At 40.7% G+C, this 12,810-nt stretch overlaps 1 protein-coding gene across 3 annotated transcripts in view; it reads right to left on the bottom strand.

Moving 5' to 3' along the window:
• The window catches only part of Aff4 (ALF transcription elongation factor 4), an 85,858-nt gene that overhangs the window by 14,636 nt on the left and 58,412 nt on the right, over positions 1-12,810 (bottom strand). For all 3 annotated transcript variants that reach the window (XM_057776711.1, XM_057776714.1, XM_057776712.1), the window contains 7 exons: positions 12,348-12,385; positions 11,810-11,972; positions 10,285-11,202; positions 6,452-6,540; positions 5,335-5,575; positions 967-1,061; positions 10-73 (listed from right to left, as the gene is read on the bottom strand). In XM_057776711.1, the coding sequence (XP_057632694.1) occupies positions 10-73; positions 967-1,061; positions 5,335-5,575; positions 6,452-6,540; positions 10,285-11,202; positions 11,810-11,972; positions 12,348-12,385 (1,608 nt within the window). The remainder of the gene's footprint in view (positions 1-9; positions 74-966; positions 1,062-5,334; positions 5,576-6,451; positions 6,541-10,284; positions 11,203-11,809; positions 11,973-12,347; positions 12,386-12,810) is intronic.

The following is a 12,810-nucleotide window of genomic DNA, read 5'->3' as shown; positions in this document are numbered from 1 at the left end:
TTTACGTACCAAAGCATCTGCATTATGTTTGAGTTTTTTTGCTTCTTGTAAATAATGGTCTGCTGAGTAATTTCTGCAAAATAAATTTTCTTTATAAACAAAGAGTCAGCATTTCCCAAGATAGTAAGTTAATCTAGTATCTTACAGCTTTCACATTCTCAAGAAGTGAGTAATTCTCAAACATTTTAGTGTTCTGAGCAATATATAGAGATTAAGAGCATAAATTATGTGCTACTGTGGCAAATCTACTGAAGCACACAGAGATCAAGCTCCCTAGTATTAAACACTAACTTATTTAAGTTGTTCTATAAAATCAAAAGTATATAGGGTGCAGGTAGGAGAAGTACCATCTAAAAGAAGGCAAGAGAAAGTAACACTCTTATCTGAGAAGATTCTGTTATCTACAGTGTACTGGCAGCAGCAGCAGCAGCTCTAGGAAGCACACCCTTCCTGTCTCTGGTAAGCCACTGGTTGTTAAAAAGTAGCTGGACTAGACGGACGGTGGTGGTGCACGTCATTAATCCCAGCACTTGAGAGGCAGAGGCAGGCAAATCTCTGTAAGTTTGAGTCCAGCCTGGTCTACAAGAGCTAGTTCCAGGACAGGATCCAAAAACACAGAGAAACACTGTCTTGACAAACCAAACAAAAGATGCTTTTCAAGTTAAAACCTGAATATTCTGTAGGTCAAATGCATGTATTAACCCTATAAGAACTGACATATTCAAATGAATTTCTTAATGCACACACAAAAGTATATTTATGTCTTTACAGCCGGCACAGTGTTGCACACCTTTAATCTCAGTACTCAGGAGGCTGAGGTAGGTCAATCTAAGAGTTTGAGGCCACCTTGGTCTACATAGCGAGTTCCAGGTCAGCTAAGGCTATACAGTGAGATTTTGTCTCAAAACAAAACAAAAACAAAACAAAAAAACAAACAAAACAAAAAACCCACAAAATTTACCTCACCTGTCATCAAAGGCAAGCTTTGTTCTCCGAGGCTTCGAAGAATCAGGAGTTGGTGTAGATGGAGGGCAATTAGAGGAGCTACTTGGAGCCTTTTCCTGATGAAAAGAATATATAAAGCTACATTGAAAATTGTCAGGAGACTAAAAGTGAAGCTAATCTCACCTCCTCAGCCACTGCTAAAACAGAAGCAAAATTCTACACTCTTCAAATTTAGTTATTAAATTCCATAGTAATTAAAACAGACTGGGTTCATTTTATACAACCAAAATATTTATTCTTTTTTTTTTTTTTTTTTTTTTTTTTTTTTGTTTTTCGAGACAGGGTTTCCCTGTGGTTTTGGAGCCTGTCTTGGAACTAGCTCTTGTAGACCAGGTTGGCCTTGAACTCACAAAGATCCTCCGGCCTCTGCCTCCCGAGTGCTGGGATTATAGGCGTGCGCCACCACCACCACCCGGCATACACGCACATTTTTTTGTTTCTTTTCCTCTGTGTAGCTTTGGAGTGTGTCCTGGAACTTGCTCTGTAGACCAGGCAGTCCTTGAACTCACAGATCTATCTGCCTCCGCTTTCTGAGTTCTGGGATTAAAGGCAAGTACCACCCACCACTCAGCCACATAAATTTTTTTTAAAAAGCATTTAAAAAGAAAACACTTTAGCCAGGTGGTGGTAGTGCATGCTTTAATCCCAGTGTTTAGGAGGCAGAGGCAGGCGGATCGCTTTGAGTTTGAGGCCAGCCTGGTCTACACAGAGAAACCCTGTCTCAAAACAAACAAACAAATGAGATAAAGTTCAGTAGGAAATGATAACTACGGCCCTCCCCTGGCCTCTGCATACATGCATGGACACACAGATTCACATACCCCCCCCCCCAAAAAAAAGCACAACAAAACAAAACAAAAAACTAGAGGGCAGTACCACTCAGGAAAACACATATTAGGTTTCCTGCACATGCCTTTAATTGCAATACTCAGTCAGGAGGATTTCTCTAAATTCAAGAACAGCCTGGTCTACACAGCAAGTTCAGGTCATTCAGGGCTATACAGTAAGATCCAGTCTCAAACAAAGAAACAAAACAAAAACAGAGGTTTATTACTAAGGCCTAGTTAACTACTCAGTATGCTTGTTATCCTTCAACTAATCTACGAAATAAGCATTACAGTTAGTTAGTTTTTCTGTTGTCATTGTTTTAAGGTAGTCTAATCTAAGAAGCTGGAAAGAAGGTTCAGTGAATAAGAATACTTCTTGCTCTTCCAGAGGACATGAGTCTGTTTCCCAGCAGCTCACAAACTGCCTATAACTGCAGCTCCAGGAGTATCTGATAACTATAGCTTCCAAGTGTAGATAGATACTCATGTCTACATAAAATACATAGATACATACTCACAATTTAAAATGAAAGCGAGGCCGGGCGGTGGTGGCGCACGCCTTTAATCCCAGCACTAGGGAGGCAGAGGCAGGCGGATCTCTGTGAGTTTGAGGCCAGCCTGATCTCCAAGAGCTAGTTCCAGGACAGGAACCAAAAGCTACGGAGAAATCCCGTCTCAAAAAATCCAAAAGAAAAAAAAATTAAATAAATAAAATAAAATGAAAACGAAACAAAACAAAAAGCATCTGAGTACTGGGGTGAGAACTACTCCTTGAGATATGAGGCAATACTATACCCTGGAGTAAAAAGAGAGACAAAAAGTAAAAAGAGTTAAAAAAAAATGACAGCTGTGTCATTTCAGTGGGGCACTGGTGTTCAGCTCCTTCCTTGCTCTGAGAAGATAATGTGCAAACTTTGGTACTGGGCTTCTAGAACTAGTGTTTCTATCACTACCAGTCTATGGTGATATCACGGCAACTCTGGCTAACTAATACAATCATAAATTCACTAGATAGCTGAGGTGAACTTCCAATTTAATTTGCAAAGTTCTAAGCTTTGTTCTTTCCATACCAGTAGTTGTCTGTCTCTTCTAAAACAACATCAATGTACTACTTGTACACATTTCTATAACAATAAAGGCTTACTGACAGTATCAGCTTGTAGTGATATTTCATTTGTATTTTAATAAATAAAACTTGCCTGAAAATAGAATACAAAACTGCCACATACTAGTCAGCCATACAGGCCAGGTAGTAGTGGTGCACACCTTTAATCCCAGCACTAGAGAGGAATATAAGGTGGGATGAGACAGGAACTCATTCTCTTTCAGTCTAAAGATTTCATAGAGGTAAGAGCTCTCTAGTGGCTTGGCTACTTTGGTTTTCTGACCTTCAGGTTGAACCCCAATATCTGTCTCTGGGTTTTTATTACTCATGCTACATCAGCTAAGACATTATTGACTGAATACTTATAGGTTACCCTGTGAAGAAAACATCATGCAATTGGCTGAAGAAGTAAGCAAAGGGCTAAGTGAATAAGTCAGCTACTAAAGTTCTACTCTTAACTCTAGGCTTTCTTTAGACTTCACTTTCTCTGGAAAAATTCAATGACTCTAATGTGAATACCCATTCTAAGATTTGCTATAGGGTTCCGTGGTAGCACACGCCTTTAATCCCAGACCTTGGAAGACAGTCAGGGCTGTAACACAGAGAAACTCTGTCTCCAAAAAAGAAAAAAAAAAAAAAAGGTAAAATGAAAACAAACAAACACACAAACCAATGGTAAAGTGAGAGTATGCCTGCCTATAGTCCCAGATTTTAGGAGGCTGTGGCAAGAAGATCTCAGCCAGGCGGTAGTGATGTATGCCTTTAATCCCAGCATTCGGGAGACAGAGGCAGGTAGATCTCTGGGAGTTAGAGACCAACCTGGTCTACAAGAGCTAGTTCCAGGACAGCCTCCAAAGCTACACAGAGTAACCCTGTCTTGAAAAACCAAAAAGAAAAAGAAAAAAGAGAAACAGAGAAAGAGTTGGTAAGTAGGTAAAAATAGAATAGTGAAGGAGGGCAACAGAACACTCAGTGCCCTTGGGATGCTGGGTGAGCTCCCCAAGTTAGTAAAGAAATAGGATGTTTATTTAGAGAGAAATCCATTTGTACAACACAGCTTGAAAAGTTCATAATTTAACTTATTCAAAAGCTTTTTAAAGGTTTGTTTAAACAATTTTATGAGCATTGGTGTCAGATCCCCTGGAATTAGAGTTATAGACAATTGTGAGCTGCCATGTGGATGCTGGAAATTGAACTCAGGTCCTCTGAAAGAATAGGTAGTGCTCTTAACCACTGAGCCATCTCTCCAGCCCTTAAACATAAATATTTTTGTTGTTGTTGTTGTTTGTTTTTTGAGCACGTCCTGGAACTCTCTCTGTAGACCAGGCTGTCCTTGAACTCACAGAGATCCGCCGATTGGAGAAGCTTTCCTAGTACTGGGATTAAAAGTGTGCTCCATCACGTCTGGCTTAATTTAAAATCTTTAATTAACACATTTAATAGTCATAACAGCCTATAGCAGTCTAGAATATTGATTTCCAAATTTTTGTTTACTCAATTAACAAAATTCCAGTACATTATATTCTTAAAAAACTTAATCTTCTTAATTTTCACTCTAATATTGTAATGTCATGAACTTGTTCCTGACTGGGACAGTTTGGAAAGCAGATGAACAACCTGGTCATTTGGGAGATTGTGACAGGTGAATCAGGTTTTTTACACATCCAAGTTATGCTACATAGTGAGATCTGGTCTTAAGGGAAAAAAAAAAAGATAATATCATAAACATATTGAGGTCTACTAAAGCCCAGCCTTGAAAAACCTTTTTGGACCCAAATCTCCATCTATAAACACCAAGGTTATTCAACTATATCACTGCTATGTTAAAGATGACCATTTGAAGCCAGATGTAGTAGCACACATTTTTAGTCCCAGCATTCAAAAGGCAGAAGCAAGTGGATCCCTTTGAGTTCCAGGCCAGCCAAAGAAAACTACACAGTGAGATCCTACCTCAAAAAAAATAAATAAACAGCCACATGTGGTGGCATAATTTACAACTCTACTATTCCTATAGAGGGAAACTGCCCAGAAATTTGAGAGATCCTGCCTCAACAAGATGAAAAGTGAGAACTAATTCTTAAAAGTTGTCCATACACACACAGTCACTTATTTTATTTTATTTTATTTTATTTTATTTTATTTGTTTTTTTCGAGACAGGGTTTCTCTGTGGTTTTGGAGCCTGTCCTGGAACTAGCTCTTGTAGACCAGGCTGGTCTCGAACTCACAGAGATCCACCTGCCTCTGCCTCCCGAGTGCTGGGATTAAAGGCGTGCCAGTCACTCATTTTAAAAAACAAAACAAAACAAAGCAGGCCTGCAACCTTAATGAGATGATGTTTATGACCCGGAGGAAGACATGGCAGGGTGACTTTCAAAGGCTCAAGCCCCGCACCACACCTTGGTCTCTTTGGAGCTGCTGGAAACCTTCCCTTCAGTCTTCTTTTGCTTCGAAGTGGAGGAGCTGTTCTTGCTGCTGCCACTATTCTCCTTGCTGTTGGTGCTGCTGGGCTTTAAGGAAGAAGACTGACTGGCAGTCCTCTTCCGAGAGCCATGCTCTGGTTTTGAGTCTTTTGAAGGAACAGGCCCAGCAGGTGAAGGCAGCAAGTCCTTTTCTTTTGTACTACTCTGCTTAGATGACCTGCCAAGCAAAATAAATGTCCTCATTTCCGCAGAGTGATAAAGGAGTGAAGAATTTTCCACTTTTTCACTAGTTTTTAAGGCAAATTTGCAAAGACATTCTCCATATGATTGCAAAACAAAAAGAGTGTAAATTCCATAAAGTAGTCATCTTGTTTCTTCCTCCACCTGCCCCCATTGACTTGTTTTCTCTTTTCTACAATAATGCCCAGTGCCTGAACAACCCCACACAATAAATATTCTGTGCTGGCTAGTTTTATGGCAACTTGACACAGGCAAGAATTATTTAAGAGATGGGAACCTCAACTGAGAAAATGCTTCTATAAGTCTGGACTTGTAGGCAAGCCTATAGAACATTTTCTTAATTAGTGGTCAATATGGGAGGACCCAGCCCATTGAGGATGATGCCTGGGCTAGTGGTCATGGGTTCTATAATAAAGCAGCCAGATCAAGCCATGGAAATCAAGTAAGCCAGTTAGCAGCACCCCTCTATGGTCTCCTATCCTGTTTGTCCCAGCATCAGCTCCTGCCTCCAGGTTCCTGTCCTGTTTGAGTACCTGTCCTGACTTCCTTAAGTGATGAGCAGTTGAAGTGATGAGAAAACATAAGCCAAGTAAACTCTTCCCTCCCCAAGCTGCTTTTAGGTTACAGCAATAGTAACCTAATTGGGATATATTCTTATCTCACTAAAAAAAAGAAGAGAGTAAATACTTCCCATTTCTATTAACTAAAAGCAAAGCTCTTAACTTACTACTTCTGCATGTGCATAAATGTACATGACATTTGGTCATTAAAAGAAATACTCTGAAGTATGTTAAAAAAAAATATCCAACAACAAATGGCCAATACTGGTATGCAACATGATTTGGGGACATACTCTCTGTTGCTGGATGGCTTGTGGCCTGATGGGTTCTTGTCCTCCGTTTTGGGTTTTTTGCTCTCACTGGCTCGGTTCTCATCATCATTCTAGACAAAAAGAGAAACAGTAGTAGGTTTTAAGCATGATAAGTGTGTCCTATGTTGGATCTACACAGCCTAAACACTAAACACAGATTTCCCTAAAGTCTTAGATGGCTATCTCTTTTATGTAATAATTCTAGGGTCAGACAGATTCACAGAAATATAATCAAGATGTAACTCACAAACCATAAATCCACCCTTTAAAAGCACATAATTCTAAGGTATTTAGTTAATCAGAATTGTACAGCTATCATCACAATCAATTTTAGAACATTTTTATCATCCTTCAAAGACACTCAGGTCAGCAGTCAGTTCACAACTTCTTCTCCAAGGTCATGATAATCTTTAATCTGCACATATGGTCTTTCTAGACATCACCATATGAGAGGAATCATATAATGGGATCTTTGCTACCTGGCTCCTTTTTAAATATACTCTTTTTTTCTTTTTCTTTTTTTTTTTTTGTTTTTCGAGACAGGGTTTCTCTGTAGTTTTGGAGCCTGTCCTGGAACTAGCTCTTGTAGACCAGGCTGGCCCCGAACTCACAGAGATCTGCCTGCCTGCCTCTGCCTCCTGAGTGCTAGGATTAAAGACATGCACCACCACCACCTGGCTTAAATATACTCTTTTAATGATTCATATCAGTTATGGTTGGATAGTATTCCATTATATAGCTATAACATATTTTATTTATTCATCAGTTAATAGCCAGTTTTTGACTAATGGCTGTGAGCACTATAATAATAGGTTTTTTGAGACAGGGCTTCTCTGTGTAACAGTCTAGCTATTCTGGAACTCACTTTGTAGACTAGGCTGTCCTCGAACTCACAGAACTCTGCCTGCCTCTGCCTCCCTAGTGCTGGGATTAAAGGCGTGCGCCACCATCGCCCAGCTCCATTACTTTCTTAGATATATACCTGGGCTAAGCGGGGGTGGGGGAGTGGGAGAATAGGGGGAGAATAGGGAGAATAGACCTTTAATCCCAGCACTCGGGAGGCAGAGGCAGGTGGATCTCTGTGAGTTCCAGGCCAGCCTGATCTACAAGAGCTAGTACCAGGACAGCCTCCAAAGCTACACAGATACCCTGTCTTGAAAAACCAATATATATATACCTGGACCTATAAATGGTGGGTTAAAAGTTAACTGTAAATTCAGATTTTTTGAGAAACTGCCAACTATGTTCCAAAACTAGCTGCATCTCACAATTTTACTAGCACTGCGTGGAAGTTCCAACTCTACAATTTCATCAGCACATGAACGTACTGCTACTTACTAACAGCTTCGCCTCATCATCTCTGAAAAACGTCTTGGCAAAATCACTAGTGGAAAGTCTAACTACTATTGCTGTTACTTCCATAAGTGAATCTAAGTTTTCCTCTTGCTTCAAGTAGTAAAGCAACAGGAATGCAAACAAATAGTCCACCTCTACTGTAATAGAAGTCTGCTTGCCACCAAGAGTAAATTCAGATAAATGAAGCCATGAGAAAAAGTCACCTACCAACTGCTTACCAGTGCCAGGGTCTTCTCCCAGTATTATCAGCATAAGCTCATGGAGCTGCCCTGACACTTCACCAAGACAACATTTAAATAATCCTGATTCTTGGGAATGGCTGAAAAGGTATCTGAGTGGTTAAAAGTCACTGGCTGCTTTTGTAGAGGATCTGGGTTCTAAGTACCTATATGGTAGCTCACAATCATCTCTAATTCAAGTTCCAGGGGATCTAACACCGTCTTTTGACCTCCTTGGGTACCAGGCATAATATGGTGTATACACAGGCTCTACATAAAGCTGACCTTATATACTAAGCTTTGTCTTTAAATTACCTTAAAAGTTTATAGGGATGAGACTAGGTTATGTGCCAACAAACTTCCTTCCCATGTTGGAGCTAATTCAAGACTTCACACATGCTCAGCAAGAGTTCTACCACTGCACCACAGGGAATGTTCTGAGTACTGACCTGTGTTAATGGAAAAAACCTAGGCACATGGGTGTATAGTGGATGGGTGAAATTCTCAAGGATGTGTATGTCACAAAATAATGAGTCAGTTTTGCTTACATTAGGCTAGTAATAAAGTATGGCTTGACCTGAATGTATGACAGGAAAGGATACATACATTGAAAGACTTTGGGGCACCTTAGCATTACTGCACCCCCCTTCCTGAGAACCAAGGGACCCTGGTAACCAACCACGTGTGCACTGGAGCTTTGAGTACTTTCCATCCCCTTTGTAGTCTTTCTTCAATAGACCCAGACTCTGGAACTGGGGTGAGATGACCTGCAGATTACCTGCAAGTGTTCCTCCTTGTTCAACCAACCCAGCAACCGCCATAGCATTGATCAATTAGAGTTAGCTGACTGTTAAATGGACTAGTCAAAATAGTTGACAAATGATTTCTGGACTCTCCCTTTTGATTCTGTACTACCCCCTCCTTGATTCTGTGGTTTTTTCTTTTAAAAAAAGCCTGTAATAGACAAAGCAGGGGTCCTTCTCCTCTTTAGGCTGAGGGACCTCTGCCGCGGCCGCAAAATAAAAATTCCTCTTGCTACTGCATCAACCACGCTGAGAGTGTCTCTTGGGGCGACCTCCTCCTTGGTGGGGCTTTAGGGCCCAACAACATTACATTCCTACTACAGATCTTGGGGTTTTTTGTTTTTGTTTGTTTTTGTTTTGTTTTTTCAAGACAAGGTTTCGCTGTGGTTTTAGAGCCTGTCCTGGAACTAGCTCTTGTAGACCAGGCTGGCCTCGAACTCCCAGAGATCCGCCTGCCTCTGCTTCCCGAGTGCTGGGATTAAAGACGTGCGCCACCTACTCCAGATCTTGACTATTTGAAAAATCATCTTGCTTTACTTAAGAAGACAGAGCATTTTACTTATATAGTCTCAGGAAGGCCTTGCACTCAATTACATTTTCCCTCACAGCTCATAATCCACAAACTATATTTCCATAGCATTTCCGATACTGGTATCTAAAAATGAACAAATAGGGCTGGCAAGTTATCTCTGCAGGTGAAGTATGACAACCTGAGTTCAAGCTCCAGGATCTACATGATAGGAAGAAAGAAACTGACTCCCACAGCTGTTCTCTGGCTTCCAGATATGTACTGTGGTGTGTGCACACACCGCACATACATACAAACTATAATTTAAAGCAACAGTGGCTGGACGGTGGTGGCGCACGTCTTTAATTCCAGCACTCAGGAGGCAGAGGCAGGCAGATCTCAGTGAGTTCAAGGCCAGCCTCAGCTATAAGAGATAGTTCCAGGACAGTCAGGACTGTTACATAGAGAAATCCTGTCTCAAAATAACCAAACCAAACCAAAACAAAACCCAGCAACAGTGACTATGTATGTAAAGCAAAAGAGCAAGTACTTGAGGATAGAGTGATGGCTCAGGAGTTTAGGGCACTTGCTATTCTTCCAGCAGGACCAAAGTTTGGATCCCAGTAACCAGTCATGTAGCTCCCAAATAGCTGTAACTGGCTCCAGTGAATTTGACACCCTCTACCAGCTTCCAAAGAAACATACACAGGCATGAGTATACATACAAACACAGAAACAGACACAAGACAGACACACACACACACAGAGTATATACTCACAGACAAGCATAAATAAAAACTATTAAAAAAATAACTAGTGTTTTAATATTAAGATGTTTAAGTACATGAAAAGCTGAAACAAAATTATTTCTAAAACAATAACAACAACAACAACAAAGAAACCCCATAAGAACCATAGCCCCTTACAAACCTTGTGTTTCCTCTTGCCTTTGTTGGAAGCCTTTTCTGAGGTTTGCTTCTGCACCTCTCTCACGTGTTTTTCTGGCACATTTTTCTTGTCCCCCTTGGGTGGTTCTGTTTCTTTGTAAGGCTTTCCCGGTATTCTAGTCAAGAGATTCAGGTCAATCTTCACAATAAGTGGATACCTGTCGTCAGGCTCACTGAGTGGGGAAAGAAGCTCCTTCTCTTCCATAGGAGAGAACATTCGTTGCCGAAAAAAGCTATCTTCTTCCTCCACGGAGGAGGGCTTGACAGGAGTCCTATTGCTTTCGGGGTACTTAGGAGTCTGGGAGGAAGGAGGGGGGCTCTCACTCTCATCTGAATCTGAAGACGAGGTATCTGTTTCTATGATTTCCCGAGATTTCTGGGAGGATTTGCTTGATGACTTGTACTTCTTTTTTTCTGCTATAGGTCGAGGAGAAGATTTTGACTCCTTTTTGATGTTGGGTTTTCTTGAGCCTTTGGTAGCTGCTTTGTGCCTGCTGGAGGGCATGCTGGTAGCCATGTCTACAGGGGTTTCACTTTCTATCTTCAGGCCTCCACGGGGCTCTTCAGCAGCTGACTTCTCAGTTTTTTTGGGTTGTTTTTTGCCTACAGTTCTCCTCTGTGTGGTGGTGTCACTCTGTGCAGGAGACTTTTGCCTCCCACGCCCACTTTCTGATCCCTTTTGGATAGTTTTAGAGTCTCGTCCTGGAGTAGCAGAGCTTGTTTCTTTCGGCCCTCCAGGATCAGTGTAGTTATTCCCGGCACCCTGTTCTCGACCTTCTTTTTTGTAGGCTTGAGATGATGGGATGTTACTGTCTACAGAAGAAGCTGGAGACACTTTATGTGGGTTCACTTTGTTCAACCAATTATCAAGTTGCCATTTGTTTGTTGGTGGTGGTTCAGGCTGAAAAAAAAAAACAGAGAAATAACATAAATGTAGGGTTTTTTCCTCCCAATACTCCAGTTCTCCCCCTCTTTATAAAGTCAAATAAGAGGAAAAAGAATAATGCTTAAGATAACAAGCATTTGTTTGTCAAGTTTCTGCCAGGATTAAAGCACAGGTAAAATACTATTAGCTCTAGTCACTTGGCCTCCTGAGTGGTTACAGGTAGAGACACCATGAACAACATATGACAGATGGCCTTTAAATAACCGATATTCGAGTTAGGAGTTCAATTTGAAAGGTACTACTGCAAATGACTTCATTCTAGAAAGTAAAGATGATGTCGATATCAGGAGACTTTCAGCTGCACTGTCCAATCTACAGTGTAATTAGACAACATGAGATACAGTTCGTTCTCAGTAACGACAATAATATAAATTCCCTGCTAAGAGGCAAAAGTAAGGATTAAATCCTAATTTTTAAAAAAGCTTTTAAAATAATAAGGAAACCAAAATGGTTTAGGTTTTCTATAAGATACATGGTTCAACTGCCTTTGATCAAAATACGCAGTGATGGGCTGAGTGGATATCATGAAAGAACTTGAGGGCTATGGGAGCAGCCCCCTCACCTCAGGAGATGCATTCTGTGAGGGCTCATTTGCCTCACTGTCACTGGAGCTACTTTCACTCTCCGAGTCAGAGCCAGAGCTGCTTTCAGATCCACTGTGGCTGCTTGAGTCATCCCTGGAGTTATCTGCTCCCTCACTATTATGATGTGACGGTTCAGAGTTACTGAAGGAGATAAAATAGAAATAACAAAAGTTTCCTTTAAAAACAAAACCCACCCAAATCTGACAACTGGACTTGGTTACAATGTGTGCATATGCTATTACATTTAAAGGAACACAAAACTTCATTACAAATGAATAGACATCTCCCAAAAGTTTCTAATGCACCACTCACCTAATAATACTCACTTTTAACATACCTTAAAACTCACCCAGTCTGAGTACATAATTTAATGAATTTTAATTAATAGAACTATAAAACCACCATAACATTTGGCATTATTTATAAGACCACTTATGATACCCCACGATTTTAAATCAACCTAGTCTCAGCTATCAAAACAAGATAACCACAGAATAAAAGGATTTCATTCCCTACCTTCCTGGTGTACTCCTTGGCATTGTCTTATCACAGTCCTAAAAGTGAAGCATAATAAATCTGTGAAATGACTAATAATATGAATGCCTGAACTAAAACAGCAAAAAATGGCTTCTCTAACACAAGCATCAATATTTACTTAATACAGTGATTTAAAAAAACAAAACAAAACAAAAGAAAAACAGAACACCACAGCCCTCAGAAGGTGGAAGCAGCAGGATCATGAGACTGAGGCTAGCCTGGGCCACTTGGTGAAACATTGCCTCAAAATAAAACCAATAACCAAAACACCACAAACAATAACAAACCAGGATCCTGTTCTTATGTAAACAAGCGGAGAGGTGGCTCAGAGGGTAAGAGCACTGACTGCTCTTCCAGAGGTCCTGAGTTCAATTCCTAACAACCACATGGTGGCTCACAACCTTCTGTAATGAGACCTGGTGCCCTCTTCTGGCCTGAAGGC

The sequence above is a fragment of the Chionomys nivalis genome, chromosome 7, assembly GCF_950005125.1.
Source record: "Chionomys nivalis chromosome 7, mChiNiv1.1, whole genome shotgun sequence".
In the NCBI taxonomy this organism is placed as follows: domain Eukaryota; kingdom Metazoa; phylum Chordata; class Mammalia; order Rodentia; family Cricetidae; genus Chionomys; species Chionomys nivalis.
This window is presented reverse-complemented; position numbering and strand designations above follow the sequence as displayed.